This window comes from Paralichthys olivaceus, chromosome 9 (genome assembly GCF_024713975.1).
Source record: "Paralichthys olivaceus isolate ysfri-2021 chromosome 9, ASM2471397v2, whole genome shotgun sequence".
NCBI classification, from domain to species: Eukaryota; Metazoa; Chordata; class Actinopteri; order Pleuronectiformes; family Paralichthyidae; genus Paralichthys; species Paralichthys olivaceus.
In genome coordinates this window covers 11,068,545-11,095,113 of record NC_091101.1, presented here as the reverse complement: position 1 = coordinate 11,095,113, position 26,569 = coordinate 11,068,545, and the positions used below count along the sequence as shown (strand labels likewise).

General features: G+C 43.3%; 1 protein-coding gene and 2 non-coding genes across 5 annotated transcripts; all 3 read right to left on the bottom strand.

Moving 5' to 3' along the window:
- Positions 1-842: 842 nt before the first annotated feature.
- On the bottom strand, positions 843-26,569 carry n4bp3 (NEDD4 binding protein 3). 3 transcript variants are annotated; one of them, XM_020113764.2, is made up of 10 exons: positions 26,321-26,569; positions 6,534-6,814; positions 6,255-6,423; positions 5,297-5,503; positions 4,766-4,887; positions 4,418-4,613; positions 4,246-4,338; positions 3,898-4,149; positions 3,515-3,767; positions 843-2,578 (listed from the first exon to the last, which is right to left on the bottom strand). In XM_020113764.2, exons 2-10 carry the CDS (start codon positions 6,779-6,781, stop codon positions 2,184-2,186), a joined length of 1,935 nt encoding a protein of 644 aa, XP_019969323.2. In that variant the 5' UTR covers positions 6,782-6,814; positions 26,321-26,569; the 3' UTR covers positions 843-2,183. The 3 variants fall into 3 exon arrangements, with proteins under 3 accessions (XP_019969323.2, XP_069387461.1, XP_019933877.2); XM_069531360.1 differs by lacking the exon at positions 26,321-26,569 and adding an exon at positions 26,071-26,219; XM_020078318.2 differs by lacking the exon at positions 26,321-26,569 and adding an exon at positions 19,278-19,387.
- trnaa-cgc (transfer RNA alanine (anticodon CGC)) lies at positions 6,876-6,947 on the bottom strand. Its single transcript has one exon. It is a non-coding gene; the product is annotated as a tRNA-Ala (tRNA).
- trnaa-ugc (transfer RNA alanine (anticodon UGC)) lies at positions 9,948-10,019 on the bottom strand. Its single transcript has one exon. It is a non-coding gene; the product is annotated as a tRNA-Ala (tRNA).

Genomic DNA, 26,569 nt, shown 5'->3' with positions numbered 1-26,569 from the left:
TTCACTAGTATTTAACAACTGTCACTTCATCAGATAAGCAGCAGTCCAGCTGACGGCGGTCAGCGCTGCCGTCCTCCTCCAGAGTGATAACGTGTGTGCTAAGAATCTCTCCTCATCCCACTTCAGCAAGTCACTCAACCTCTCCTGAGCTGTGCAGTTATATTAAGCCCCAGTTTATATAATGTTTTAAATGCCAAGGTGGAAGGGCCTTGTGAGTCAGACACAGCTCATAACTATTCAGATATCCAGACCCTAAAGAAAACAACACTTGTGCTGTTGCTCACTTTTCACACAATTTTTTATATAAAAGCTAATTTATGCAGACCCATAAATATATATATGTAACACCTTTAAAAAAAAAAAAAAAAAAAAAGCTGCCAATTTATCCCTGAAGCTGTGTTTTCTGGTTTATACATCTGATGGTTTCCACAGAAGTGCTTATTTTCCTGAGCAAACAGGGATGCTTTGTTCCTATCTCAGCTGACCTTCCACCCCTCTGCCATCTGTACTGCAGTGCATGGTATGTAGGGGCTGGCAGGGAGGGCCTTACAGGGAGAGGCTGAGATAAGGATCCAGGGCTAAACCTCTAAAAGCCACATTAGTCCCAAAAGCCTCTCCCGCTCTGTTGTTCATTCCACCATAAAGCCCTCGTCCTTGGTTTTTATTGGCACGCTCTGTGGACATTTTAAGCCCCTTCAGATCAGCCGGGCGTCTCGGAGGGTGAATGCCATCAGTTACGCCTCTAACATTTTGGCATTTGATTTCTAGCTGTTAAATTCAGGAGACAGACGAGCCTGACGTAAAGCATTGATTTACACCAGATATGCCACCAACTCAACTCCTGTTTCACCACTTAAAAGCAGTTTATTATGAATCCAGTTAGAAAGAAAACAGTTTAAATTCCAGTAAACACATGAGAGTCACAGTATGTTGAAAGTTGATTGAGAGCTGGTTTTTGAACGTTCTTATAATAATAATAAACAATACGATAAAACAACTCCACCTACGTCATGCATTTGATGTTGTTTGTTTGGCGATGTGCAACAAGTCACACCAATAAGCAGAGCAGACGTATTCATCCTCTGAATCTGATGATTGTTTTCATTGCAATCAGAAGATATGGAAAAAGGCCTATTTAAGACAACAGACTGCTGTACAATGAGAGAAGGCCAACCAAATCACAGCTATGTACAAAATATATTGGTATCAGAAGTCCAACATTTCCAGTTTCTTCAGCAGGGTAAACAGAGTCAGCATTAGTACCTTGGCACCAGACAGCTTTAATCCTCCATAATTAACCCAGAGACGCAGCTTTCCTCCCAGAGCCCAGGTGAATCCACAGACCCGGCCGTCTGCACACAGGTGCAGAGGTGTTCCTGCGCTTCCCTTTAAATTCTTAGGTTACTGTCAAAACCAAACTGTAGCAACCAAATAAACAAAAATCAGTCACAGTTTATTTACAGATTTATATTTGGACAGAAGTCTGAAGCAGGACTATCGAGGTGCTTTGCTGGAGCTCAGCTGCATTTTATACAAAACTGACAAGGGCAGACGAGGCACAGGCTGTACTCCTGTGCAGCCATTAGTGTGTTTCAGTACGAGCTTATAGGTAACGGCATTAAACAATAAACTAGGGTGCACGGGCAGAAGCAGGCAGGACCTGTATAAGCCTAATTCCACCACGAAAAGAATAAAAAATTGAAAAATCGAGAAAAATTTAATGCATCCAAAGATGATAAAAAGGAGGGATAATTAGGCAACATGTAGAATTTCTGGTCATAATTGAGATTTGACTAAATTTGACTTTCATTTTGATTTCATCAAATGTTTAACTCGCAACATTAATTCTGATTTATTATTATTTTGACCTTTTAGCTGATTTTTTTAAACTCATAATTTTGAGGTATTTTAGGTTAAACTGTGGAATTATTGATACTAATAATCATTACTAATGCCAAGCTTAATTTTTTTTACATAGTCTGTGAATAAATTTTGCATCACAAATTTTGATCTACAATATCATAATTTCAACACATTTTTTCAATTCATTCAAGTAACATTTCATCTTTTACAGATTTAATTTTGACTTTTGGATGGTTTTTTTTTCTTTTCCTGGTAGACCTGGTCTTCTCCAGCTTCCATACTTCAAAGAGAAAACAGTTTGCATTGCAAATGTGTCACATTCAAATTTCAGATGATTCGATCCTCTCTATCCACGGCAAAGCAGAGGAAGGTCTTTGCTCTTGTTCTTCCTCCACGCTCTCACTACTCTGCTCTGGCACTTCTCTTTCCAACCTTCCATTTCTGCTCCCTCCTCCTGCTCCTCCTCCTGCTCCTCCTCCTGCTCCTTGCTCTCTGCCCGCCCTCAGCTGGTGCAGTTCCCTCTCCAGCGCCTCATTGCGATAGTACATCTCCAGGTAGCCGGACTGCAGCTCCTTCTGGTAGTGGATGACCTTGTCCTTTTCCGTCTGCCATGTGTGCCTCTCTTCTTCGAAAGCCATGACCTGGGCCTCGCTCTGGCGTCGCTCCAGTAGGAGCTCCGCCCGCAGACGCTCCTCCGTGGGCCCCCCGCATCCTCCTGCAACACAGAGGTTCACATGGCTTCAACTACAGTCCAGCAGTGCCATAGGGGAAATATAATGAAAGACTTTGGCTGCTTTTGAAAACACATGCACATACACACACAGCGAACAGTGCTTCTGACCTCAAATACTCAAATAACCTGATTTTGGGTTCAAGCATGTGAGAACTCCAACTCAAAAAACCCAGACAAGCTCCTGCTGCATTGATAAGAGCCCAGTTAAAACTAGTTTGTCATTAAACACATCTGTAGCACATAAATATCATCTTTTTTTACTTTCCATGTATGCCGCCTTGGCTTCTGCAATATTTAGTAGGTTTTTTAAAACTTAGGGCTTTCTAAGAAGATTTCCATGAACTATATTTTGAAATGATTTAGTGTTGATCAGTGAGATGTATTTAGCTTTATGTAAGTCTTTATAGCTGCTTTCAGACATGCACTGATAATCCAGAGGGGCTGTCTGTGAGAAAGCAAATGTCTATGGAGACATTGGAGATTATCCAGATTATTCACTGCGAATGAGTGGGTGCGTTGATGACGGCTCTAACACATGATGGAAGCAAAACAAAAACGAGGTGTCATACGTGTAGAAAACACGGAAGAACACGCTTTTGGTGATATGGGTCAGTGTCGGTGTTGTTGTGCTGTAAACAAACAATGCGACCTGAATTATTACGTTGTGTCCTGCCTCCTGGATGCCACGCCACCCTTCCAATCTCCTGCTGCGCTCTTCATATGAGAAAGACAAAGTTCTCTCATCTTCCAGAGTTCATGTCTGAAAGTAGCTGATGTAAAGTCCTGCTACGTGTTTTGGGTGAACTTGTGTTTCAACAAATTTCAACTCTCATCCAGGCCTGTGACAACTCATTTAAGTGATCTGTGTACCTTTAAATCATCAAATCAGTGCCACATTTACTGACACATAAAAACTACCTGTAGCAGAAGTAGCCTCCTCGGCTCCTTTTCCGTCTTCACGTGCATTCTGAGAGGGACACCTGCGACGCTGTGTCCCCTGCAGGACGAGCTTCAGTGCATCAATCTGGCCCTCCCTGCTGCGCAGCTCCATGCGTGTCTCCCTGAGCTGCGTCTTTAGCTGGAAGATCTCGCTCAGCTTCTGGGTCACCTCTGCCTGCGAGTCCCTCAGCTGCTGCTTCAGCAAGGAGATCTCCCCTGACTTTTGGCAAACCTGAGAGACAAAAGAAGGGATAGAGGCAGAAGAAATGGATTTTTACAGATGTTACAAACCTGGTTGTAATGACTTTAACAGGACAAACAAACAAGGAAGGAATTCAGATATTTTGTTAGTAAGGTCCCACCTCCCACTGCGTCTCTTCCAGGGTTGGGCTGGTTCTCTTTACTATGGCTCCATCTTCTTGGCTCCTTTCCTTTCTCAGGCCGTCGAGCTCCTCTTGCAGTCGGTTCTTTTCCTGCTGGGCCTTGAACAACTGCAACTGCAGACTGCGCTGGGAACGCTGGGCATGCTGGGAAACCTGACGCAGCTTGGCAGCATACAGTCGCTTCAGCTCTTCCACCTCCTTCTCCCACAGTCGCTGCTTCCCTTCGAACACCTGCATGAGGTGAGCAGATGGGGGTCAGACTTCAGAGGAGAGGCAGATGCATATAAAGATTAATGGCGAAGAACAGACGAACACAATGAGATTCACCTGAGCGATGGCGCCCTCACTCTCGTCCAGGTTTCTTTTCATCTGCTTCAGCTCATGTTCTTTTTCCACCAGACGCTCCTCCAGATCCCGCACCTGGACAGCACAACACAACAACTGACTGAGCAAGCTGTAAATCGCACCAACCTGCTCGTCCATTTTGACCAGTACTCACCACTTCCTCCACAGACAGGGACAGTGTCCATTCATAAGGAGGTGGAGCCTCCCCTCCGTATGGAGCCAGGCGGCTCAGGGTCGCCATGCTCCGACACGCCACCTCCCCTATAGCCACGCCCTCTGACCCCATGACCTTCGCCTTCAGAGTGGTGCGGTCCAGGGAGCCGATGGTGTTGATGTGGCCCATAGACGCACTGGAGTAAAAAAAAAACAAAAAAAAAACATGAAAGCAATTAAACATTTCTTCTATAATCACTTCCCACACAGTCATTAAGTTTTAAAATGTATTATAGCAACGCCCCATTTGAATATAAAGTAGAGCTCAGAGGAGAAGGCTGCAGCAGACCTGATGTGAGCCAGGTGTGGGCGGAAAGGAGGTCGGTACGGCGGCAGGCTGCTCATGGAGTTATGACCCGAGTCTGACAGGTTATCGTCCTCCTGGCTCAGCCCACGCACAGAGGAGACGGCCTGCACAGACATATTTACACTGTTATTCATCACTTTGACATGAATGAAGCTGAGAAATAATATATCGAAGATACAAATAATGGCTGAATAAAAAACCGAAACATGAAATGTACTTTGCATCAAGTTGAACTGAAGTTTAAAATAGCTGTGGTAAATGTGGTTAATTACTGCAGTCGTATTAAAGATATGGAAAACAAAATGAGCTGGAGTATAACATCCAATTACAATCCCCAGTGACATCATCTTCAGGCAAATAATAACTGAATTTAAAAGACAAAGATCTCTGGATATAAAACAAAAGACACTTCCTGGCACTTACTCTCTTTGTAAATTGTATTGGTGTGGACACTGCTGGATGATTAATTAAATGTATCAGACGTCATAATAACTGAGAACTGGATGAAGATACCTTGTTACCACTGGATGTTGGTCCAGGACGTGAGGGTGAGGAAGACGAGGAGGAGGTGGAGACAGCTTTAGTGACATGAGCGTAAGCTCTGTGCAGCCCGTTCGACACATGGTCCACATCCTCCGACTTGGAGGAAGGATAAAGGTTTTGCATGGAGCTGAAGTTTTTGGGAGTGACTGGCTTGAAGGCTGATGATCTAAAGCGAGCCTGTAGAGAAAGAGAAGCAAGAAACGACAAGAGTAAAAAAAGGTTTTGGAGAAGGGGCTGAGTAAGACCCCACTCACTCAGAATGTTTCTATTAAATCAATACCTTCCACCTCCTATCGTCTTAGCATTGATAAATCCAAGCAAAGAAAACAAAACAGTGATTTGATTGCTGCTATAAATTCAGAACTCAGCCAGTGGCAGATTCTCAATCTCTGCTGCTGAGCTTGAAATGGTTTCAGGTTGATTTATGCAGGTAACAGACTATGGGGGGGGGGGGGGGGGGGGGGGGGGGGTTTCATACAGTCAGAGATGTGTAAATGAGATGTGTAAATGTGAAGTAGATCAATTTAACAGGGCCTCAACCAGCCACTGGCTACACATCATTTATATAAAAAAACAATAGGAAGTCATTCATCTGCATCTGAGCATGAACCAGTGAATGAAACTCACCTCATATGCTCTGCCTTAAAAGTATGAGCATTTAAAATGTATGTAACATATATATATAGCTCTCTCTCTCTCTCTCTCTCTCTCAATACATATATATATATATATATATATAGTTACTCTTATTTTCTGACACTTGCATGTTGAGTTGCTTGAGGTGCCTGGGATTTAAGATTGTCATTGCCAACATGTACGCTGTATCTGTTGTGTGATGAAATAAAACATTTGATATTTATATATATATATATACAAATGAAAACATAACATCCTTGATGCAGGTAATACAATTTCAAACAATATTCACCTTTTCAAACTTGCCCCCACTTGGCAGTGAGTTCTTTGTCAAATCTACTTCGGTGCCGTCTTTATGGAAGACCTTGGCGTATATATCGTCCTCGCGGCCGCTGGCAGAGCTGAGGCCTGAGATAATGTCCTGCTTTCCATCACTGCCTGGGTGTGTTTTGGGTTCTTTTCTGTGTTGGAGCATAGAGGGTCAGCTAAGGTCTCATATCTCGTACCTTAAAGAAATATTCTTCGCCTTTGCAATTGTAGCATGTGAAATGTAGTGAGACGCAGCACCCACCTGGTGATGTTGAGGTAGTTGAGCAGCTCTCTCTGGGTGAAGCCCTTCTTCAGGAGGCCGTTGGTCTGCTTGGGTCTCACCTGGGGGACGGCGCGGCTGCCTTTAGTCGGTGACACATCTGGCCTCTCCACCAGACTGCCTACGCTTCCCATACCAAAACGGGAGGAGAGGGGTGGGGCAGGGAAAGGGTTACGGAAGTTTTTGTTGGAGCCACGGGTCAATGGAAGAGTCTGGACTGAAGCTGCCATTGGTTACAGGGCTCTGTGGGGGGGTGAGGTGATCTGTAGGAAAGAGGAAATGTACAAAATGAGAAGGTTATATTTAAACAGGCCTTACCAAGAGTGGAGATGCTGGGGGTTGAACCCAGGGCCTCATACATGCGAAGCATGCGCTCTACCACTGAGCTACATCCCCACAGTAACCATCCAGATGATCTCTGGTTCTGAGCGAACTCTCATTTGTCTAACGTTAATGATTACACTGCTGTTGATTTTCTGTTAAATCACATCAAATAATATTTGTGTTGCCCATATTCACAAAGCTATTGGTTCCAGCTGCCCTGTGACGCTGAAGAGGTGAGTGATTGACTAGACTGAGAAAAACTACCAAAAATAAAAATCTTTGAATAGGGGAAAAACGCAGAAACCTCAGGGAGTCACAAGTGAGGGATCCCTACGGTGACCAAAAGAGCTCAACGCACTGCAAATTAAGAAAACACATGCTGCCGGTAAAATAAACATGTGCAAATCAAGGAAACAACTTCATCAATTTTGCTGTAAATTTCAAAAAACGACACAGAAAATGTTTCTACGGGACCTTAAAAAAATGATGAACCTGGCTGTGGTTCAATGTTTTGTGAAGTTATTGAGGTCTGCTACTCGTCGGTGGTGATGGAGCTTCACTAAGCATTGAACTCGTGTCATCAAATTGATGAAGATGTTTTCTTTAATTTGCAGTGCACTGATCCCACCGTATCCCTCTCACAGGATGGACAGAGGTGCAGTAGATGTTGCATGTAACAGGGCAAATCAAAAAAACAATTTTGACAGTGTATGACATTAATCGATAAGTTGTTTCTGAAAAATATCAGAAAATGATCTGGGACCAAAGTCAGTACAGTTGTTGAGGTATTTTACTGTGGACCGAGTGACATCACCATCCCTTAGGCACTGCTGCTGGAAGAGACCATGTGTGTGTTGGCGTTATACTCCCCTGAATGGACGCTCTGGAGGAACAGTGTGAGCTGTCGGACGTTTCATCAGCTGTGTCTCTCCGCACAGACCAGCTGTCTCCAAGCACAGCTACAACAACTCCCACAACAGCACCTCAGCTCACCACAAAATAAACACACTCACACCGACTGACCCCCATGTTACAGGAGAGCTGTAAACGCCCTCACAAAGAGGACAAACCCACGCAAATTTCAAAAGGTTTATTTTGTGATGCACTCGCTGCAGAGTCTCTGTTGCCTCTGAGAGTCTCATCGTAGCTCGTCCCAACAGCAGTTCAAAAGACTGCAGGTTGAACCGTGGACTCTATGAGGGTCATGCTGTTCTCTCTGAGGCTGGGCAGCATACAGTATGTCACATTATAAGCCTGTTACATAACACTGATTCCATGTGGTTACTATAGCGGGGCTTCCTTAGAAAAAAAGAAAAATCACATGGAGGAGCTGTAGCATAAAAACATTGATTTAATCAGGTGCTGCTGGGACTTATTTTGCTGCACATGTCCTGTCTCCCATGTTAATCATGTGTATTTAATGTACTGATCACAAGCTATGTCTTCAGACACCTGAATGTAAATGTGTAGAGATACGATCGCTCTAAGCAGTACATTAGATTTCAGTTCCAACAGGGGCCTGAACCACGGAGCAGGATCTGCGGATATCAAGGTAATGTTTAACTCTGAATTTTCAGTCCCATGTAGCTGGTTCACTTGTTACCGGAGTAAATCACCATGGCAACTTCTGCTGAACAGCTAACATGACCCAGAGCAGATTGAGTTCATGAGAGCAAAAAATGTTAACGGCCCAACTACTGACCAATCAGAGCAGTAGAAAACCAAAGTCAGTGGTCTACAGGATCCTGACAGGGACAAAAGAGTTTAGAGTGAAGTGAGAAATAATAAAGAGCGGCCGATATCTTTCAAGATGAGTGGAATCATTTTGAATCAGGATAGTTTATCGCACTGAATATCACCACTATTACAACTTGATGTTAGGTTCACTGAACACAGATAACAAAAAAGATATCCGAATTATGTTGAACTTGTCCGAGCCGCGGGAAACATCCTACAGAGTTAAGTATAAATAAAATAATGACCACTTTCTCTCGACTTTCACAAAACTAATCCTGTTGCCAAGTTACTACCTAACAGGCATTATTGTTTTTGTCAACTTCCGTTTGAGCCTCTTCAGCTCCACACAGTCTCCGCACAACCTCCACACAAGCGGCGTCATCAAATCACCCACATATCCCCTTCTCTTCAGACAACCTCATTAAGGATCACTATTGATTTCACCCCTCTGACCCTCTCTCTCTTCCTGTGCATAAACACCTCCGGTAGCCATAAAACATTCTCCCGACCATAAAGCACACACACTCTCTGCAACCTCTCAGACTATAAACAGAACCCGCAGGAGGCAAGTTCTTCCTTTGTGCTCAAATGTGTGGCACCCACAGAACAGTTAGAGTTTAAAGGGCTCGAGCAGACGTTGCACTTCTTTTAACCCATTAACAACTAATTTTGAAAGCCACCACCACCCTACCACTAATTTCATGGTTAATTTCCTACCTTGTAGACAACGATTGGTTTTACATTAATTTTTATAACCACGCTGAAGGTAACCCAAAGATATTTTTAGCAGTAAAATATTCAAATACATCATCCAACTGATATTTGAGATATGGCTATTAAAAACCACTTTACTGTACAGGCATGTTGTAAAAAGAGTCAAACCTAAAGAGTCATTAATGCTGTAAACTATTATGTGTATCTGAAATCTCCTTGCATTAGGGAGAATGCTGGTATTCCATTATTCCACTGCTCAGAAACAACAATGTACTACTTACAGTAATGGAAAAGTCAAGGAATAAAATGTCACTGATGTGGATGTATTATTGATCTCAAGCAAGTTTCAGATGAAAAAACAACAGTGGAAGTTGTTTTAATTAAGTGTACACTGTATGGAAGATGTGCAGATCAGATAAGATGTGCAGAATATATACAGAGTAAACAGGATTCATTCACAAGTGCAGAATGAGTTGAGTGACCAAAGCAGGATATAAACCTGTTTATATTTAATAACAATCACAAAGATGACAGTGCTCTCGATAGCAACATTTCATATAAATTACTCATTTTGACCAAAGAGTGTTACCACCACCATCACACACATGTTCCTTACAAAACTGGAGATGCTGGGGATTGAACCCAGGACCTCATACATGCAAAGCATGCGCTCTACCACTGAGCTACATCCCCACAAATACAATCCACATATTTCAAGTTAAAAAGCCGGCGATAACAGACCATCGATGCTGTAAAATATTATGTGTGTCTGAGATGGGCTCGCATTAGGAACTGTTTGGCAGAACTTAAGTGCACCAATGAAATTAGTTTTCAAACTGTTTCCTGTTGGTATTATTCCACTGCTCAGAAACCACAAGGAACAACTTAATGGAAAAGTGGTTTGTTATTGATTACACTGGGGATGATTTTCTCATCATTCGATTAGTTTCGAAAAAAACATGATAAAACCTGACACAAAGTAAACAGAATCTATTCAGTGTAAACAGGATTGTACATATGATTTAAGATATTGAAAAGAACAAAATGAGTTGAGAAACCATAGCAAGATAAAGACATGTTAATATTGAATAATGATCAAAATGATTTTGATGGCAACATATCATTTACATAACCCATTTGTGACAAGGTCAGTCACATGCTGGTCACAGACATATTCTCCTTATAAAGAATGGAGATGCTGGGGTCTGAACCCAGAACATACATGCAAATTGTGCTTCTTTATTGAGTACACTGGTGATGATTTCTTCAATAAGCATTTAGTCAGAAAATGGTCCGATAATCTCCAGAGTCAGTACTGTGATAAGATAAGTTAAGTTAAGATAGGATAAGATAATGGTTTGTTAGTCCCACTATGGTGAAATTTGTTACAAAGGGGATACTAAAATAAGAAACCTCAGGAAAAAGTAATGAATAAGTAAACACAATATAAACATATCAAAAAGTCAAAGAGGTCATCATGGATAGATACCTGAGGGATCAAACCTGTGGCTCATCTCACCTGCTTTCTGCTTGTCGGCACACACTCATGACACACACTACCTTAAAGCAATTTCTCTCTCATTCATCGTCACACACAAATACCCTGTGTAAGAGAACAGACTCCCAGTGTCATCTCCTCTTCCTTCTGATACAATCCACACTCATCAAGTGTGTTGCACCGCCGGCCTCGACAGTTACAACAATTATGCAAATGGTTAAAATAGGCAGAGAGAGCTGTGCACCAGCAGCTCCAGCCCACTCCACACTCAGGGCTCTCAGCCAGGCCCAGATCAAAGCAGCCCAAGCTGCTCATGTTTATATTCATGAGGCACTATTTCCCCCCAATGTAAAACTTTCCACTAAAGCATCCGGCTCCTAATAAGCCAATATAATACAGGCTGAAGTCAGACTGAGCTAAGGAACTTGCTAATCAGCGATCAGCAATGAATATAATTAGATATAACGTGACGCTCTATGAATCAGCTCTCGTGCTGTCCGGCCAGGAAGTATGACAGTGTTCAGGGTTAGCGTGAGACATGATGGATGTGAGTCAATGCAGGTCATGTTGAATGTGTGTGTGTGTGTGTGTGTGTCTGATAACATATGAATAAATCATGAGTGTGCCAAACCTAATGGCCACGGGCCAAGGTCTGACGCAGTATTTTTACATCCGCAGTTTTACTCAGTTTTGGTCTCAAATCTGCCAAAGACACGAGAGGTCAAGCGATGTTTGACGGGAAAGCTGGGGTCGGGGTGAGGTATAAAGCAATTCATTTTGGGTAGATAGGAGAGTAAAAATACTTTTAGGCTGCAGCCACAAAACCTGCACGACTGAAGAAATCTTACATCCAGTTGTTTTCTATAATTGCCATCTAGTTTATGGGCTCGAGTAAACCAGGAGACATGGCAAGATTTACAGCCCAGCCGCGACTAGCCAAGGGGCCCTGAAATGCAACACACCTCCTTAAATCACACACAGACACACACAAACACGCGCGCACACGCACACACACACACACACACACACACACACACACACACACACACACACACACACACACACACACGGATCAAAGCCATATGTACTACCGGCCTTGAACAGCTACAGTCTAATTGAAAACTGCTCTGTTCTTGATTTATGCTTCTTTCAAAGCAGTGATGAGCATTTTTTTTCAAAAGCTGCTAACTTTGATGAAAACATGATAATGTTTGATCAGTGTATCAAAGTGCTGCACTGCAAAGGCACAGATGAACACATGAAACTCAATCGCTCTGACGCAAACTGCACCTGGGTATGTGGCTATGTTTCTGGTGATGCTGCAAAGGAAAGTTATACATGAATTAAAAAGATTTGCTGATTTATTGACGGTATCTAGTCAGCACACACTGTCAGGCCGAACATCAGTACGATTACCTTGTGAGATTGTATCATATGTATCTTGAGATTGGGAAATGGTGATAACTGTAACTCCCAAACTGAAAAAGGCATAAAGCAAGGGATGGTATTCCTGGAAACACATCAACGTGCAAAGTCTGAGAACAACTAGACGCTGACTTTTCTGTGGCTCGCTCTCTATCGTCTCTGCTAAATCCTCCTGCAAGGGCCACAGACACCGACTTTTAGTTAGCAACCCACCTTTAATATGAACAATTTCTATTCTCATTCAGTCTGATGGAAATAAGATTGTTGATATAGTAGGAACAATGTTTTGGGAAGTAAAAATTCTTTACTTACAATAAACTTGATATGATTTTATTTTTTTCAAGTATTACTGCTTGAGAGCAGTGCATACAACAGAGTAGAGATGTGAACAGGCTGCTGGGAACTGTGATTTTCCTCTAAAGGGCCTCTAGTGATCATTTAGGTTTCATGTGAGTCCTCTCAGTATGATACACTTACTCCTCTAGAAAACTATACACCTACCACTTTACTATCATCACACAGAAAACAAAAGATTGTATTGTGCGGAGGGTTCAAATGGAGGGTGTCCTGGTCACTCTCTCCTAAAACATTATCATCAGGTCTCCTGTGGGGAAAACAAAGCTTTCAATGAAAAGCCTGAGCGTTAAGAGAGGACATCAACTCAAACCCTCAGAGACACACAGGTCAGCAGCACGGGACTGAGACACAGGAGTGAAGGACACCGAAGCCAAATTCCAAAGATGCTTCACAGAACACAAGCTCAGGCTCGTCAGTTTTTTTTTTTTGATGCAGAACGCCCTCACTCCCACGGACGCTAACTCACACTGGTGTGTCACTCAGCACGGCCCCGAAAACAGATATATATACGCTCGGCTCGCAGAGCCAGATCTTCTGCCCTCTTCCCTCTGCGTCCTCTCTTCCCCTGCTCCACGATCAAAGTTTGTTTACGTTTGTGGGGTAACTTTGCAGGTTACATCTAAAACTCCCACACAGCACACACTCTGTTACATTATGTAAGCTCTATCAAAGCCACGCTCACTGGTTTTCACAGCTGCTAGTTGTGTAAAACACTACGGAGCGATTACCAAATCAGCCACAAGCCTTATTTAATCTATTCTACAGAGGCCTGTGGTTTTTATATTTGCCTCCCACACTGATAGCCCTACAGCCCGACATTACAGGACCCTTCCTATCAACAAACAAGGCCACTGCAGCGTCACATACTGTACGTGTTCAGTAATCTCTGAGAACTGTGGCCAGGCAGAAACCACAACGATGACCCAATAAAATAAGTAAACACATCTTCCCCCACAAAAGATGAATTGTGCAATTGTGGGGCATTCCCAACTGGGAAAATTCAGGTGAATGCCCTCTGAAGTCAAAACAACAAAAAGAAAAGAGTTGCTGACATCATCACTTATAGCTTACTTCTAATGGGAACTTGTCAAATGTTACTTTTGTCAAATGTATATCAATCAAGCACCTAACACCACACTTTTTAGCCACTACAGACGTTTTCATGATTAACCCGCATTTAAATAATTATTTAAAGTGTCCATGTTTTTTCCACATTCAAAGCACATGAACACACTGAAGTTGAAACAACTTCACAACTAGGAAACAGGACATTCGGAGGACCAGTCACAAGAAGTAGCTACGTAAAACATTTGAAGAATTCTACTGAATGTAACTTTGGCCACTAGGGGGCTCTCAATCAATACAATTGATTGAGTCAGGTGCAAATCCTGTTCACGGAAGAGGTAATGTATAAAAGATACCAATACAAACAGTTTAAGGAACAAAAGTTGATTGGCAAGCCGTGGGTTCTTCCTTCCTACATCGTTTGCCCTGGAGGCCGGCTGGGACGGAGCTGTCCTGCACGCGAAGCAAAGCGCTCCACTCTCTGATTGACTATTACACACTAGCATTTAATGAGTGAGTGGGAGAGTGTCTCTGGCTGTGGGGCATGACAGCAGAGGAGTGCTCGGCAGCAGCCCTCTAATTGTTAGCAGGTTATTCATTATGGATGGGAGACGATCAGGCAGACAGTGCTCATTCCGCTCCACCCCGAGGCCTTTCAGAGGAGCCGAGATTATTGAAAAGAAATGGTCATGAAATGTTCCTTCTTCTCTGCATCTGAATGGAGTTTGTGTCATGTATCATACGTACAAGTGACGCACTGCAACGTGGAAAGATTTGGTCAGACTTTTAAATGAAAAGGTCAACTTTTCTTTCATGACAGTCAATATGACGAGCGGTTTCATGGCTCATAAAATACTGGTGGTTGGATATGGTGGTGCAAAAGCTGAAGGCGCAGTGTTCAGTCTCACACTGTCTCCATTGATCACAAACACTTCGGTCTTTACAGGGGTCAAAGGGCTTATTTGGTAATTGCCGCAGTTACAGAGCGCTATTGAACACTCAGTCGAGAGCTGATGGAGACGGCTTGTTCTGACAAGGCAGGCAAAGTTAAAGATCACTATATTTCACATTTAAACCCCCTATGAATTAGCTACAGGAATGCGTCCTCTAGCTGAAAGCATGACTGTTTTTGTAGAACATAAAATATTGACACTTTGAAGATGATGAATAATCACACCAGATGCATAGATTAAGACAGCGACTATAGACTAAACACTCCATATTTCACAAAAACGCTGTGACCAGATCCCGATTTTAATGACGGGGCGACCGTAGCTCAGGAGGCAGAGTCATCCACTCACTCGCAAGATACTGAACCACTGACTGTGTGTGTTTGAGCTTGTGTGACATGGTCTAAAGCGCTGTGAGTGGTAAGACTGGAAAAGCACTGGCCTATATATGAATACATAAAGTGATCATCACTTGTTCCTCTCTGTATGTTGGCTGGATGGACTGGTGACCTGTCCAGGGTGTACTCTGCCTCTCAGCCAATGTCAACAGGGATTGGCTCCAGTCCTTTGTTTACCCTCAAAAAATAACGATGATGATGGATGGATGGATAAGATTGTTTCAGTCGACCATGCCACAAGGGCTCTCCCACACACAGCCAGAGACAGCACTGGTGCTTTTCAGCATCTGATGAAACATAAAGACTAAACTAAACATCATTTGTTGTGTCTCTCTCCCCATGTTCCCTTGCGCGTGCCGCTCTGCTGCTGCCTTTTAAAGCTGAGGACCAATCAGCTAACAGTTCTCACCTGCGCTGATTGATCCTCTCCTTCAGGTGGAGGTGCGCTCCCAGCCACCTCCTCAAAGATCGATGTGAAATAACACACAAGTATCCAATATCTATGCAAGTTCATTCTGAGCTTCAAATCCTCTCTTGCAAAATGCTGCCACACATGTAGTTTACAGCTTAGTTAGTGTTCCAACATCAAAGGAGTAGAACCCTTTTGTTTTTGTGCATGTTTATGATTATTTTTGACATAATGATCAGTTTGCTCGCTTGAGACATGAAAGATGGACTGGAAATGATGTGCGAACGCTCCCCACATGATTTGATTACAATTGGTCTGATGGTGGCACTATAATCAACCCCCCCCGCACATACATCAGTAATAAATGAATGCTATCAAACTGTCATTTATAATTTCCACAGCAGCCTTCATAATTATTATCATAATTCATAATTACTGACCCAGAAGAGAAAGACCTTGAAACTTGAAGGAAACTCTTTGCACGGAATGAAAGAACGAATGGCTACCTCACAAGATCTGCAGTAACAGCAGGTTTAACATTTATGAGCACAGCTTTATTAGTCTCACAGTCCTGACCATGATGACTGGCTTTGTCCTGGACTCACTCCACTAAATCAGCTGTCTAGTTTTCTCTCTGGGGTGGACCAGTCGAGGTGGGCTTCCTCACTTTGTGTCTGTTAGCCTATTGATGGCAGTGTGCCTGGGCCTTTTACTGCTGACTTTACAGTATTGTATTTCTGCCCTCAATTCAATAACTGGCTGACTACACTGTTGCCGTGCTGGGGTTATCTGGGGTGACTGGTTGCACTGGTGCTGTTGTTCCATAAAGCTGCTTCAGTGTGAGAAGATGACAGGAAGTGTGTTCAGTGTGTCTTATCTCAAAATGTTTTACTTACGGAAAAAAATCATTCAACAACCCGACAACAGTCCTGCTGCTCCTGGTCTGTTCACACTGTACGAAGAGTGGTTTTTTTAAGTATCAAAGATTCTTCAATTTATGCTGTGAAATAAGTTTGATTGCATAATCCCTACCTCTGTGGTCTGAGTTCCTGTACTTGTATTTTTTGTGAGGACTATTTTAAGCATAGACCCAACAGAGTGAGGGCATTTCTGGACTGCTCCTCACTTTCAATGGGCTGTTTGAGGGTTAAGATTTGGATTTAGGGTTAGGGATAGAGTTCGGTCTAGATTAGGGTTAGGATACGTATTTAGTTTGGATGGTTAAGGTTAGAGTAAGATAGAAATACAAACGTGTGTGTGTGATAAAGAGGTTAGTGTGGGCAGCATAAGGATAAGTAGATGACCTTAGTGTTGATTTAAGTGACATCTATGCACACAGACATACGCACTACCTTGGAGTCATCACACTGAGGGTAAAAACAACATGCTAAACAAGAACATCTAACATCTACATCTGGCAAAAAATAGATTTTCTAATTTTAGATGTACAGTATCTAGGAACAACTGCATGTCTCACACTATGCATGTGTTCAACAGCAACAAGAGCACCCTGCATGATTTATCTCATGGTTGAACTGAAGGAAATAGTACTTACTTATAAAGTACTGTTCACTAAGTCTAGTGTTATAGTGCTATAGTTTCTGCAGCCTTGAGTGTGTGAGGGGCTGTTAGCTCTGTACTGAAGTATGCCTAACTTACAATTTGTTGTGATCACATGGACAACTACAACCTCATACCTGCTAGTATGGAACGATCTTTACACTACCGGTGCACTTTTGACCAACCATAGCAGCATGACACATTTTTGGCACAATGTTATACATCTCTTATTTTAATACATCTTCCCTAGATGATGATGATATCGGCTTGGACTTCAGCTGTTAAAATATGTGAAGTGCCTGCCGGGATAAGAATATTATAAATAAACACGTTTTCAGAATATTAAAGTGATGGTTTCCTTTTTCCCCTCCAGTTTTTCCCACCAGATCATTTATTTACCCGATTCTACTTGCAAAGTCCGATGTCACACAGGATAAACACACACTCACACATTTCCATTCCACACACCATCACCCAGGAAGTCTGAGAAAACGGAATCATACCAAAAACATTTCCTTTGATTAACATCATAGGAATTTGTGGGCGAGCAAACAACAGAATGACGTGCTGTTAATTTCACTGAATCCTTAATCGAGTTCAAGTTCTGTATTTGGATTTCTTTCACCTTCTTAGTGAGTGAAGCCTGCGCAGTGTTTGCCAACAGCCGCTATCAGAAGTGCCATGTTCACTGCAGAGCAGACATTCACAGAGAGGAATGTAAAGGGAGAGAGCGATGTGAGGAAAGAAACTCACATTCCTTACATGTCTCACTGGCTAATTATTAATGTGCCTTAAACATAAACAGATAAAAACCCACTGATACGGGTGAAGTAGGTGCTCCAGGCCCTCATGTGTTATGGGTCATGTCCAAAGCACCTTAGTTCCCATGAGAACAATATCAGACTGATCATTTCACCAGAGCAGGAGAGCCATTTAGTGTTAAATTGAGCTGATAAAGACAAAAGCACAGGAGAATTAGCTTCTTATTAAATTAATTATAGCGAGCAAGGGGGCTGAGACTCATTCTCTTCTCTCTCTGTGGCTTCTTTGTTTCCTGGAGTGGTTCATGTAGGAGTCACTGTTCTGTGAACACAGCAATCGAAAGCGAGCGGTTCCCACATCGACCCACACCTGAACTGGTTCCGCTCAACAGCTGCAGGAAGACGTGTGGACTGTAGAGGAACAGTGATTGGTATTCAAAGGCACACACACACATATGAAATGAACCAGGATATGACCAGGCTGGAAAAAACTTGCATAGATAAAAATCTTTTTCTTGGATCTCAGTCGACGCAGCAGCAGAGGAGGAGCTGGGCTGCATGTCAGCCAGTAAACACTGATGCTGCTGATGCTCGCTGATGCGGAGTCAGACCATCAGCACTTTTTCCGCCAGTGGAGTTTCTCTGTAAATAAAGTCAATGTTTGTTGTTTGTTGGTGCCTGGAGGCAGCACAGTGGGAAACGGTGTTGTTCAGCTTTACTGTGCAGAGTTTACAGTGACAACACCGAAAACTAGAAGCGACAGTGAAACATCAACACGGGGAGAGTTTCACCTTGTGCATTAGGGACATTTTACCTCCAGCTGCACAGAGAAAGTCAGTTTCATGAAATCTTGTTGCACAGCGGGGGTGCACAACATAAAACAATAATCAGTCCTCAGAGGGGATCCAGGAACACAAGTGAACCATCAGACCAGGAGTCATTAAAAGAGAAAACAACACATGAAGTGGAAAGAGGGTTTGTTCAAGAAACCAAGACGCACCACTCAGCCGAGCAGATAATCTTTAAGAACTGCGTGGCTCCGTTTTCAGGCATTCAATAGCTAATGAGCATATTTGTTCTGTGCTGGAAGTAAAGGGGAAGCTGAGGTCGATGCTCAGTGTGACGTCATTCGCCCACGAGAAAAGATTTTGTTTAATTTAACTAATTCCAATTTAGCTCCACTGCAAAGAAGAAGAACAACTTGTGGGCTGAGTAATTAACAATCAGGCAGCTTTCCTCTTCTTCTCTGTGCAGTTTAAGCTGTTCTTTGAAACAGCTAAATCACAGTGTGACTCCTGACCATGTGGAGCCTGCCAGCATGTAAATAAGTCAAACATTTCCAGAGGCATTCAGAAAAATATATAAATTATACGCATTGGTTCTTACTTTGATGTGAAGCCCAGCATCACACAGAGAAGGTTTAGCTTTAGCTTAGTTTTCAAAGCAGATAAAAACCCTGATGCAAAGATATATCCCAGAATCATTTGAATATGATGACAAGTAGGAAAAAAAGAGATCATTTGTTTACCTGTGTGTCTGCACACCTGAGAATTCACTCCCCTGAACCTGATCCCACGCTCACTCTCTTTCTCTCATGCTCACACTGCTGATTATCACTCAACACAACTTCCTGTTTCTCACTCTGTGATGGTAGTACAGGGAGGAGTGTGGAGGGGAGGGAGCGGCCTGATCTCACCAACTGACCTGGAGGCCAACATATGATGACATTGCACTGATCTACATAGAGGACAAAGCTGGTTTTAAACAGTGTGCCAGTTTCACTCACAGGGAATTTACCTCCTTATTTGGAAACTGGAAGTTTTCCTTGAGTGTCAGTTCCTACTCCCCTGAGAGAGCCTGGCACTTTCCTGTTCACCCTACACCCTCTTCTTTTTACCTCCTCACCTGTTCATCTTTTTGTGCGCTTTGAGACCTCTCAGGGGCCAGCGCAGTCGGACTTGTTCTCCCAGTTCCAGAAACAAAAACCCCTGCGTGTGAACCAGCACCCTGCATTGATACACAGAGCCAACATCACCAAACAAACAGACAGCTAAATGTGCCTTGTTTGCTCGTGGATGAATAGGACAATAATGAGGGAACAGACTTCAGGTTAAGCAACAGGCAGCAGGTACACAGAAAAAGAAGGATGAGGGATGGAAAAAATGAAGAAGAAGAAGGAGTAGAAAATCTGAGCAGGCAGGGGGTTGTCTCATTGTGGGCCGTCCGGACAATAGCCTGAGTGTAAGTCTCCCTTCCTGAGGCTGGGTTACTGGATGGGCTCTGCATCGTATCAAGTTACATAACTCAAATGCATCTGAGGAAGGAGAAAAGAGAGAACATTGTTCTCTGCTCCTTCACTAGAGGAGAGCAACTCCTTCCTTCTGTCTTCACCGTGCAAGGCAGGCCAAAGAGCTGAGGGGAGTGAGGGAGGTATCTGGACGTCTTAAATCTGGTACCAATAGGTGGGCACACAAGAATCTCAGCTAATAAAGCACCCTGCCAACCAGAGATGCACTATGTAGAGATTGGCAAGCTATGAAAGACATTCCACAGCAAGAATGTGATGTGTTGCGGTGCCTTCTGGCCCGCTGAGCGCAATTTGAAGAAAATCAGCTGAAAAATGAAAAGCGGGGATAACCCCATCAAAGCCAGCCGGTCCTGTCTAACACCTGAGCAGGTGCTGCTGTATCCCTGTCATTAGCTCCGGGCCTCAGGGGCACATCACTCTCAGATTCCACAGATTCTCAGATGGAAGTTTCCCAGCGAGCGGACAGAGCAGCTCCAACAATCAGAGGTCTGGTAACCTAGAGGTGTTTTCATGTAGGTCCATTTGTGTGTGTGAATGGATGGAAAATTGACTGCAGACAGGAGATAAAGAGGCGAGAATGAATGAGAGGAACAAGTCAGGGCCTGCTTACAGATACTGTACTTGTCTGACAACTGTGACTTGTCAACTAGACAAGACGACAACCGGGCTAGACTCATTTCCTCTGCCTATAAGCTCTTCAGGACAATAACATCGCAGGAAGCAGCTACGGGAGGCATGCTGGCTGTCTGGAACTACAGAAATAACAGTACCCTGCAGGGTCAGACACCACCTCAGCTCAGTGGATCTGCTAGCTTGGCTTTAGTCGTTGCAGAAAACATGCCATGACATTTTGGTATTATGCTAAAAGATTTAGAGGAAGTTGGCTGGACCATCTTAACCTGTTTTTAGAAGTGAGGAAAATGTCCAGTGAATTGGGTCCAGACATTAATTTCACATATGAAGAATGCAGCAGGAGATTGTCTGGGTCAGCAGTGTTCAACACCAGAAACATTTCAGAAATATTCCGATGAGGGGTGTTGCCTGAGTAGACAGTTTGTGAAATATGATTATTTGTCGTCTTGCTGAGAGTTGTATTAGAACATTGATACCACTCTTGTGTATGTACAGTAAATATAAAGCATGAACCAGCATAGTTAGTTTAGTTTAGCTTAGCACAAACAGAAACAGAGGGAAACTGTTTCTAAAATCTAAAATCGTCCTCCCATTAATCATTAGTTTGATTTAAACGTAACCAAAATGTAAAAAAGGTCCGGGCAGGTTTTGTTACCAGTTCTGTGTCCAGTTTTTGTGCCACAGTGAGACATGAGCAGTGACTGAGTCTAACCTTTAAAGCCACTGGATTGATTTTATGTAAAAGAACAGGATGTGACACCAAACTGAAATACTGTCGGAGAGAAGAACGCTGCAGCTGCCTTGTCGGCCTCAACTCGCACATGCAGATATAAATAAGCAACAGTGCCCACTCGCAAAGGAGGGCTTCAACTCGTGGCCTTTTGTTCCGCAACACTACAACTCTCCAGACTAAAAGAAAGGGACAAGGGCTGAGTACTTTGCACACACATAATTCATCCCAACAGACACACAACACACACAGAGGGGCAGGTGATTGACGGAGCTCCTCACGAGGAGATAAACCAATAAATTATGCCGATAAACAAACACAAGGAGACGATTAGGCCGAGCTGAAGTCAAACACACCACGGCTGACTCACAGGAATAAAGAGCTATATTCGTTAACGAGACAATAGTCCCAGGATGCAATTCTGCCGGAGTTAAAGGCAGAGATCAGCTATTTCTGTCTGCCCCTGAGCTGGTGACATTAGAGACAAAGGCCCCCGTATGGGGTCCCTCCAGCCTACGACATTCTCAGACCTTTCCTCTCTGAAGGTCAGGGGGTCCCGCCTGTCTCATGAGGATGCCACCATTGTTCAGCACTCAGGTGGCAGGTCAGACGACCATGAAATCAGTGAAAACCCAGGAAACACTGCTGCACCGTAGACTTAACCACGTTTGAATAATCTGGCAGGTGGTTAATCTGGCAGAGGGAGATATTTTGATTGACAGAAATAAGTGTGTGGGCCCGAAGCTATCTCCTTGTTTGCCAAATCCACCCATGCACACTCATCACTCACACACACACTGTTCTAAAATATCAATAACTTTATTTAAACATTTTTTTGAAGTTGCTGTTTTCTGGCAGATAATGTTGGATGCGTTAAAACTCCATATAAAATGAAAAACAAAGGTTGACTAAATGCTACACAATCATGATGGACATCTAATTATTGTGGATAAGACAAGAAGACATTCCAGTTGGTCGGCAAATATTCCAGGAAATAAAATGCGATCGGAGCTGAGATACCTGCACACTGGTGTATATTGTTATTCTACAATGTTGAATGCATTCCAGAAGCTTTCCTGCCTTAACCTGACTTAGAGAGAGGTTTGATTACAGCTTGTTTTCTGCTGCTGGAAACAATTCTTTACAAGCAACTGCTTGATTAAATAATTACATGAAGAATATAAATTAGGCAAAAAGCTAGTAGTTTCTGAATTATATATAACAGGTGTTAAAAAAACTACATTTTAGTTTTAATATATGAAGTTGTTCTTTTCGTTATGTCAACATATCCTCAGCTATAAGGAAACACCTGTCACTTGGGGAGAATGATTAACCGAGGTGTGTTCTCTGCTTTGCACTCGGAAAAGCTTGTAACCTCTGCAACTAAATCCAGCTGAATCTGTGTAGAATAAATCAATGTTTTATTGAAGCTTGTTTTATCTAAGCAGCTGTAAAACTCCTAGCGTGAGGTTCACCACATGTCAGTGTGGACTGGTTAGTCCGTGGGGCTGCACATCTGAACATCTGCTGCAGAATTACACGTGTTCTGGAAGATACAGAGATGAAACGCTTTCTTTTTGATTCCACTGACAGCCACGCACATGATGACCATTTACTGTGATATCTCTGAACCGTGAAATCTGAACAGTCTTACATTCAGAATTAAGGCAGACAACCCTGCCGCACTCGGCCAGGCCCTGCAGTGATTTTCCTAACCTGGCCAGACTTTAATCGCAGCAACAGACGGCCCAGACAGCGGATCAGGACGGCCAGCCACGACCTGGATCTGACGACTGCGGATTTAAAACACTTAGTGTACGAGCACAACACTTTCTCCTCAGAGTGATCAGGCCTGGCTTTGTCTATGAAGAGTCTGTGAAGTGAGCGCAGGCAGGAGAGAAAGAACAGAGTAACAGAATAATCCCAAGATTAGGAGCAAACAGTGAGAAAGAGAGGAGGAAAATCTGCTGAGAGAAAAAAACAGAGCTGAGGGGGGGGAGCCACTGAGGGGAAGAAGGGCTGATTAGTGTTTGATTAGCTGGGTGGCCTGAGGGGGGACCCTGTCGACCAGTACAGTGCCATTATGACCACGCTCTCCTCATTGCACCATCTGCTACACTGTAGTATGCATGAGTGACCTGCCATCACTTACATGCCATGAAACAAGACAGGAGGCCTGTTACTGTGCAGCAGCTTAAAGTGGGGACAGGGATGTTTTATTTGCTGGACTCGGTCAAGGCAGAACATTGTGAACATTCAAATAAGGACAAACATAAAGTGGGAGTACGGAGGAGTGAAGTTCATTCAAAGTCACTTTACTTCGAGAGGAGGAGTTGGTTTCCTCTCATTGTTTAATTAGGCAACACAGAGCAAATGGTCAGCAGATATCTGATGGTCAGCGGAATCAGTGTTTCATCAGCTGTTTGAGCTTTTAGAGGACGTATGTATGTAGGTGCAGCACGCACACACACACACACACACACACACACACGCACACACAGGGGAGTGTCAGCCCCCCACTCCGGGATCTCAAACAGCTGAAGGAAAAGACATCACAGCAGCTGTCAGGCAGATTCTGCTGAGTGAAGAGCAGTAAAGAAACTGTGCAAATAGGTTTGTCGTTCGAAACGTCTCCACAAGCTTTTAACCAAATTAAGGACGTTGCCATATTGACAAAAGCAAACATCACAAGTGACTTTTGAGAAGATGAATCACACAATAGGCCTCAAATACAAGGACTTCAAATATAAATGATTGATTATCAGTCTATGAAATGTTACAAATGACAACATGTGGTCGAAAAAGGGAATTAAAGGTCAAAGTGTTATCAACACTGTGGGTTGGTTGTTTTATTAGCAGGCTTACACAAAAGTTACCAGATAGATTTCCACGTAACTTGGTGGAACGATGGGCCATGTGCCAAGACAGGCATTTTGGTGGGGATGCTGATTGGGTGGCAGATTTTTTTCTGTTCTTTAACATTGGGAGATTGGTCTTTTTCCCCAAAATATTTTCCCTCATTTCCCATGAAAGAAATACTGCATTGATCTTGATCATCCGGCATATTTAGAGGACTGATCTCCATGAGTATATTACATTTGAGGATACTGTTCGGCCTTGCTGGAGGTGTGTGCTTATTTAGACTAACAATCAAATTCACAATGTCACCAAACAGAGAAAAGCAACTTCTAGTCTAAAAACCTGGAGCGCCTATTTAGTTTTTTTAGCTAATTCATTAATAACTAATGAGTTATGAAGAAGTACAGAGACACACTTCCCCTTTAATAAGGTGATGGTTCCTACAATAATATATTGGATGTTTTTTTGAAAATCATCATGCTATTATAACAATACAAGTCTATTGTTTATTGTTTATAGATTATAGACAATGATTTTATTTATTATTATAACTGATCAATTAAAGAAGCTTCAACTCACTTTACTTTTATTGAACCTTAAAGGGCCAGATCACCAAAATAACACAAAAACAATTTCTGAGATAACACTGCAGCCATGCCTGTAGCTAATTATAATGAAGTAAATGCTAAATTAAATTTGACTCATCTCCATCTTGCAGGGTGTGGTTGCAGACATTCCAGATGCTAATAATTCTGCATAGAAACACTGAAGTTATCTGCAATGTTTAAAGTAAATAAGAGAATGCGATTATGGATGCTGGGGTTGTTATTACAAAATCAAACCTCTCTGCCCCAACCCTCCGTGACCTGCTCTGTGTCATAGAGACGTGGGCTGGATGGCATGGAGAGACGCATTTTTTCACCGTGACTTCAACCCCAAACAATACTTAAGCTGTCAGAGTGATTGCCACTCAGTGTTCACTCATCCACACTCACACCAGCAGAGACAGAAGTGTATCCCACCCCATCTCCACCACTGTCTTTCAATTCTCCTATTATCCCTCCTTTAAATTACAGGAATTTAACACCACGCAGCCTCCAAACGTCAGCTCACACATCTATTGTCTCTCCATTGTCAGGTCCGCTCCTTCAAATGCGTCAGCACGCACCCATACCCACCACACTCACACTCTAAAAAGGACTGTTTTTTGCACCGCTTCATGAGTCCTCAGGTCAGAGGTCACCTGTGGCCTCTGGTCTCCACGACAACAGCCAGGCAGTCCCCAAGACTGGGAGCTGGAGTCTCACTCCCCCTCCTCACCCACACACAAACACACTCTCACACACAGAAACAGCTTTTGTCCACCCGAACTCCTGCGAATCAAAGGGAGAGCCTGGAGTGTGAGCTTCAACAACCCAAACATTTACAGCCCAGAGGGACAAAACACTTTTCAATACAGTGTAGAGGTGCTGGAGACCACCAGAGCTGCACAGTGACAGGAGATACATGGCAGAAGAAAAACCACTGTTCATGCATGTCTTCACACTCACGCACACACACACACACACTCAGGCACACACGCACACACAGAAAACCATTTGCAAATGTCAGGATAACAGTGAACAAGCCTGACCCGAGCACATTAACTTTATAATCCATCTGATAAATGGCAGAAGAAAAATCACTGTTCATGCATCAGTCTTCACACACACACACACGCACACACACACACACACTCACACTCACAGAAGAGCCTTTTCAAATGTCGTATAAAAGTGAAGGAAGCCTGACCTGAGCACATTGACTCTGTGATCCAGCTGGAAGCAGCACTGTGACAGAAGCTCACAGGCTCTTAATCTGCACGCTCGAGCTTATTTATCCTCAAGTTTCATTCACTCTGCAGAAAGTTTCGAACAAGCCACCGTCACGCAGCACCACACACACTCACACACACCATGCACCAGCCCTGGCTTGGCTGCAGCGCTGCATGTGCAAACAAGGGGAGCGGATCAAGAAAAGATTAGATAAAAAAAAACCTCACCATGTCCAGCATGCAGAACATCTCTTGGTCAGCACCGGAGCTCTGCAGCAGTTTAGTCCCTCGTTGGTTATATAATGAAAGCGTGTTGACGTGGTGTTTTCCTGCAGGACGCAGACGGGGCTCGGGCTGCGCAGCCTGGCGGTGTGGAGAGCAGCGCTGACTGGGACACAGTGTTTTCCCTCCCCGTGGTTTGAACCGAGGAGACAGCAGCGAGAGAGGAGACATGGGAGGAGGGTGTGTGTGTGTGTG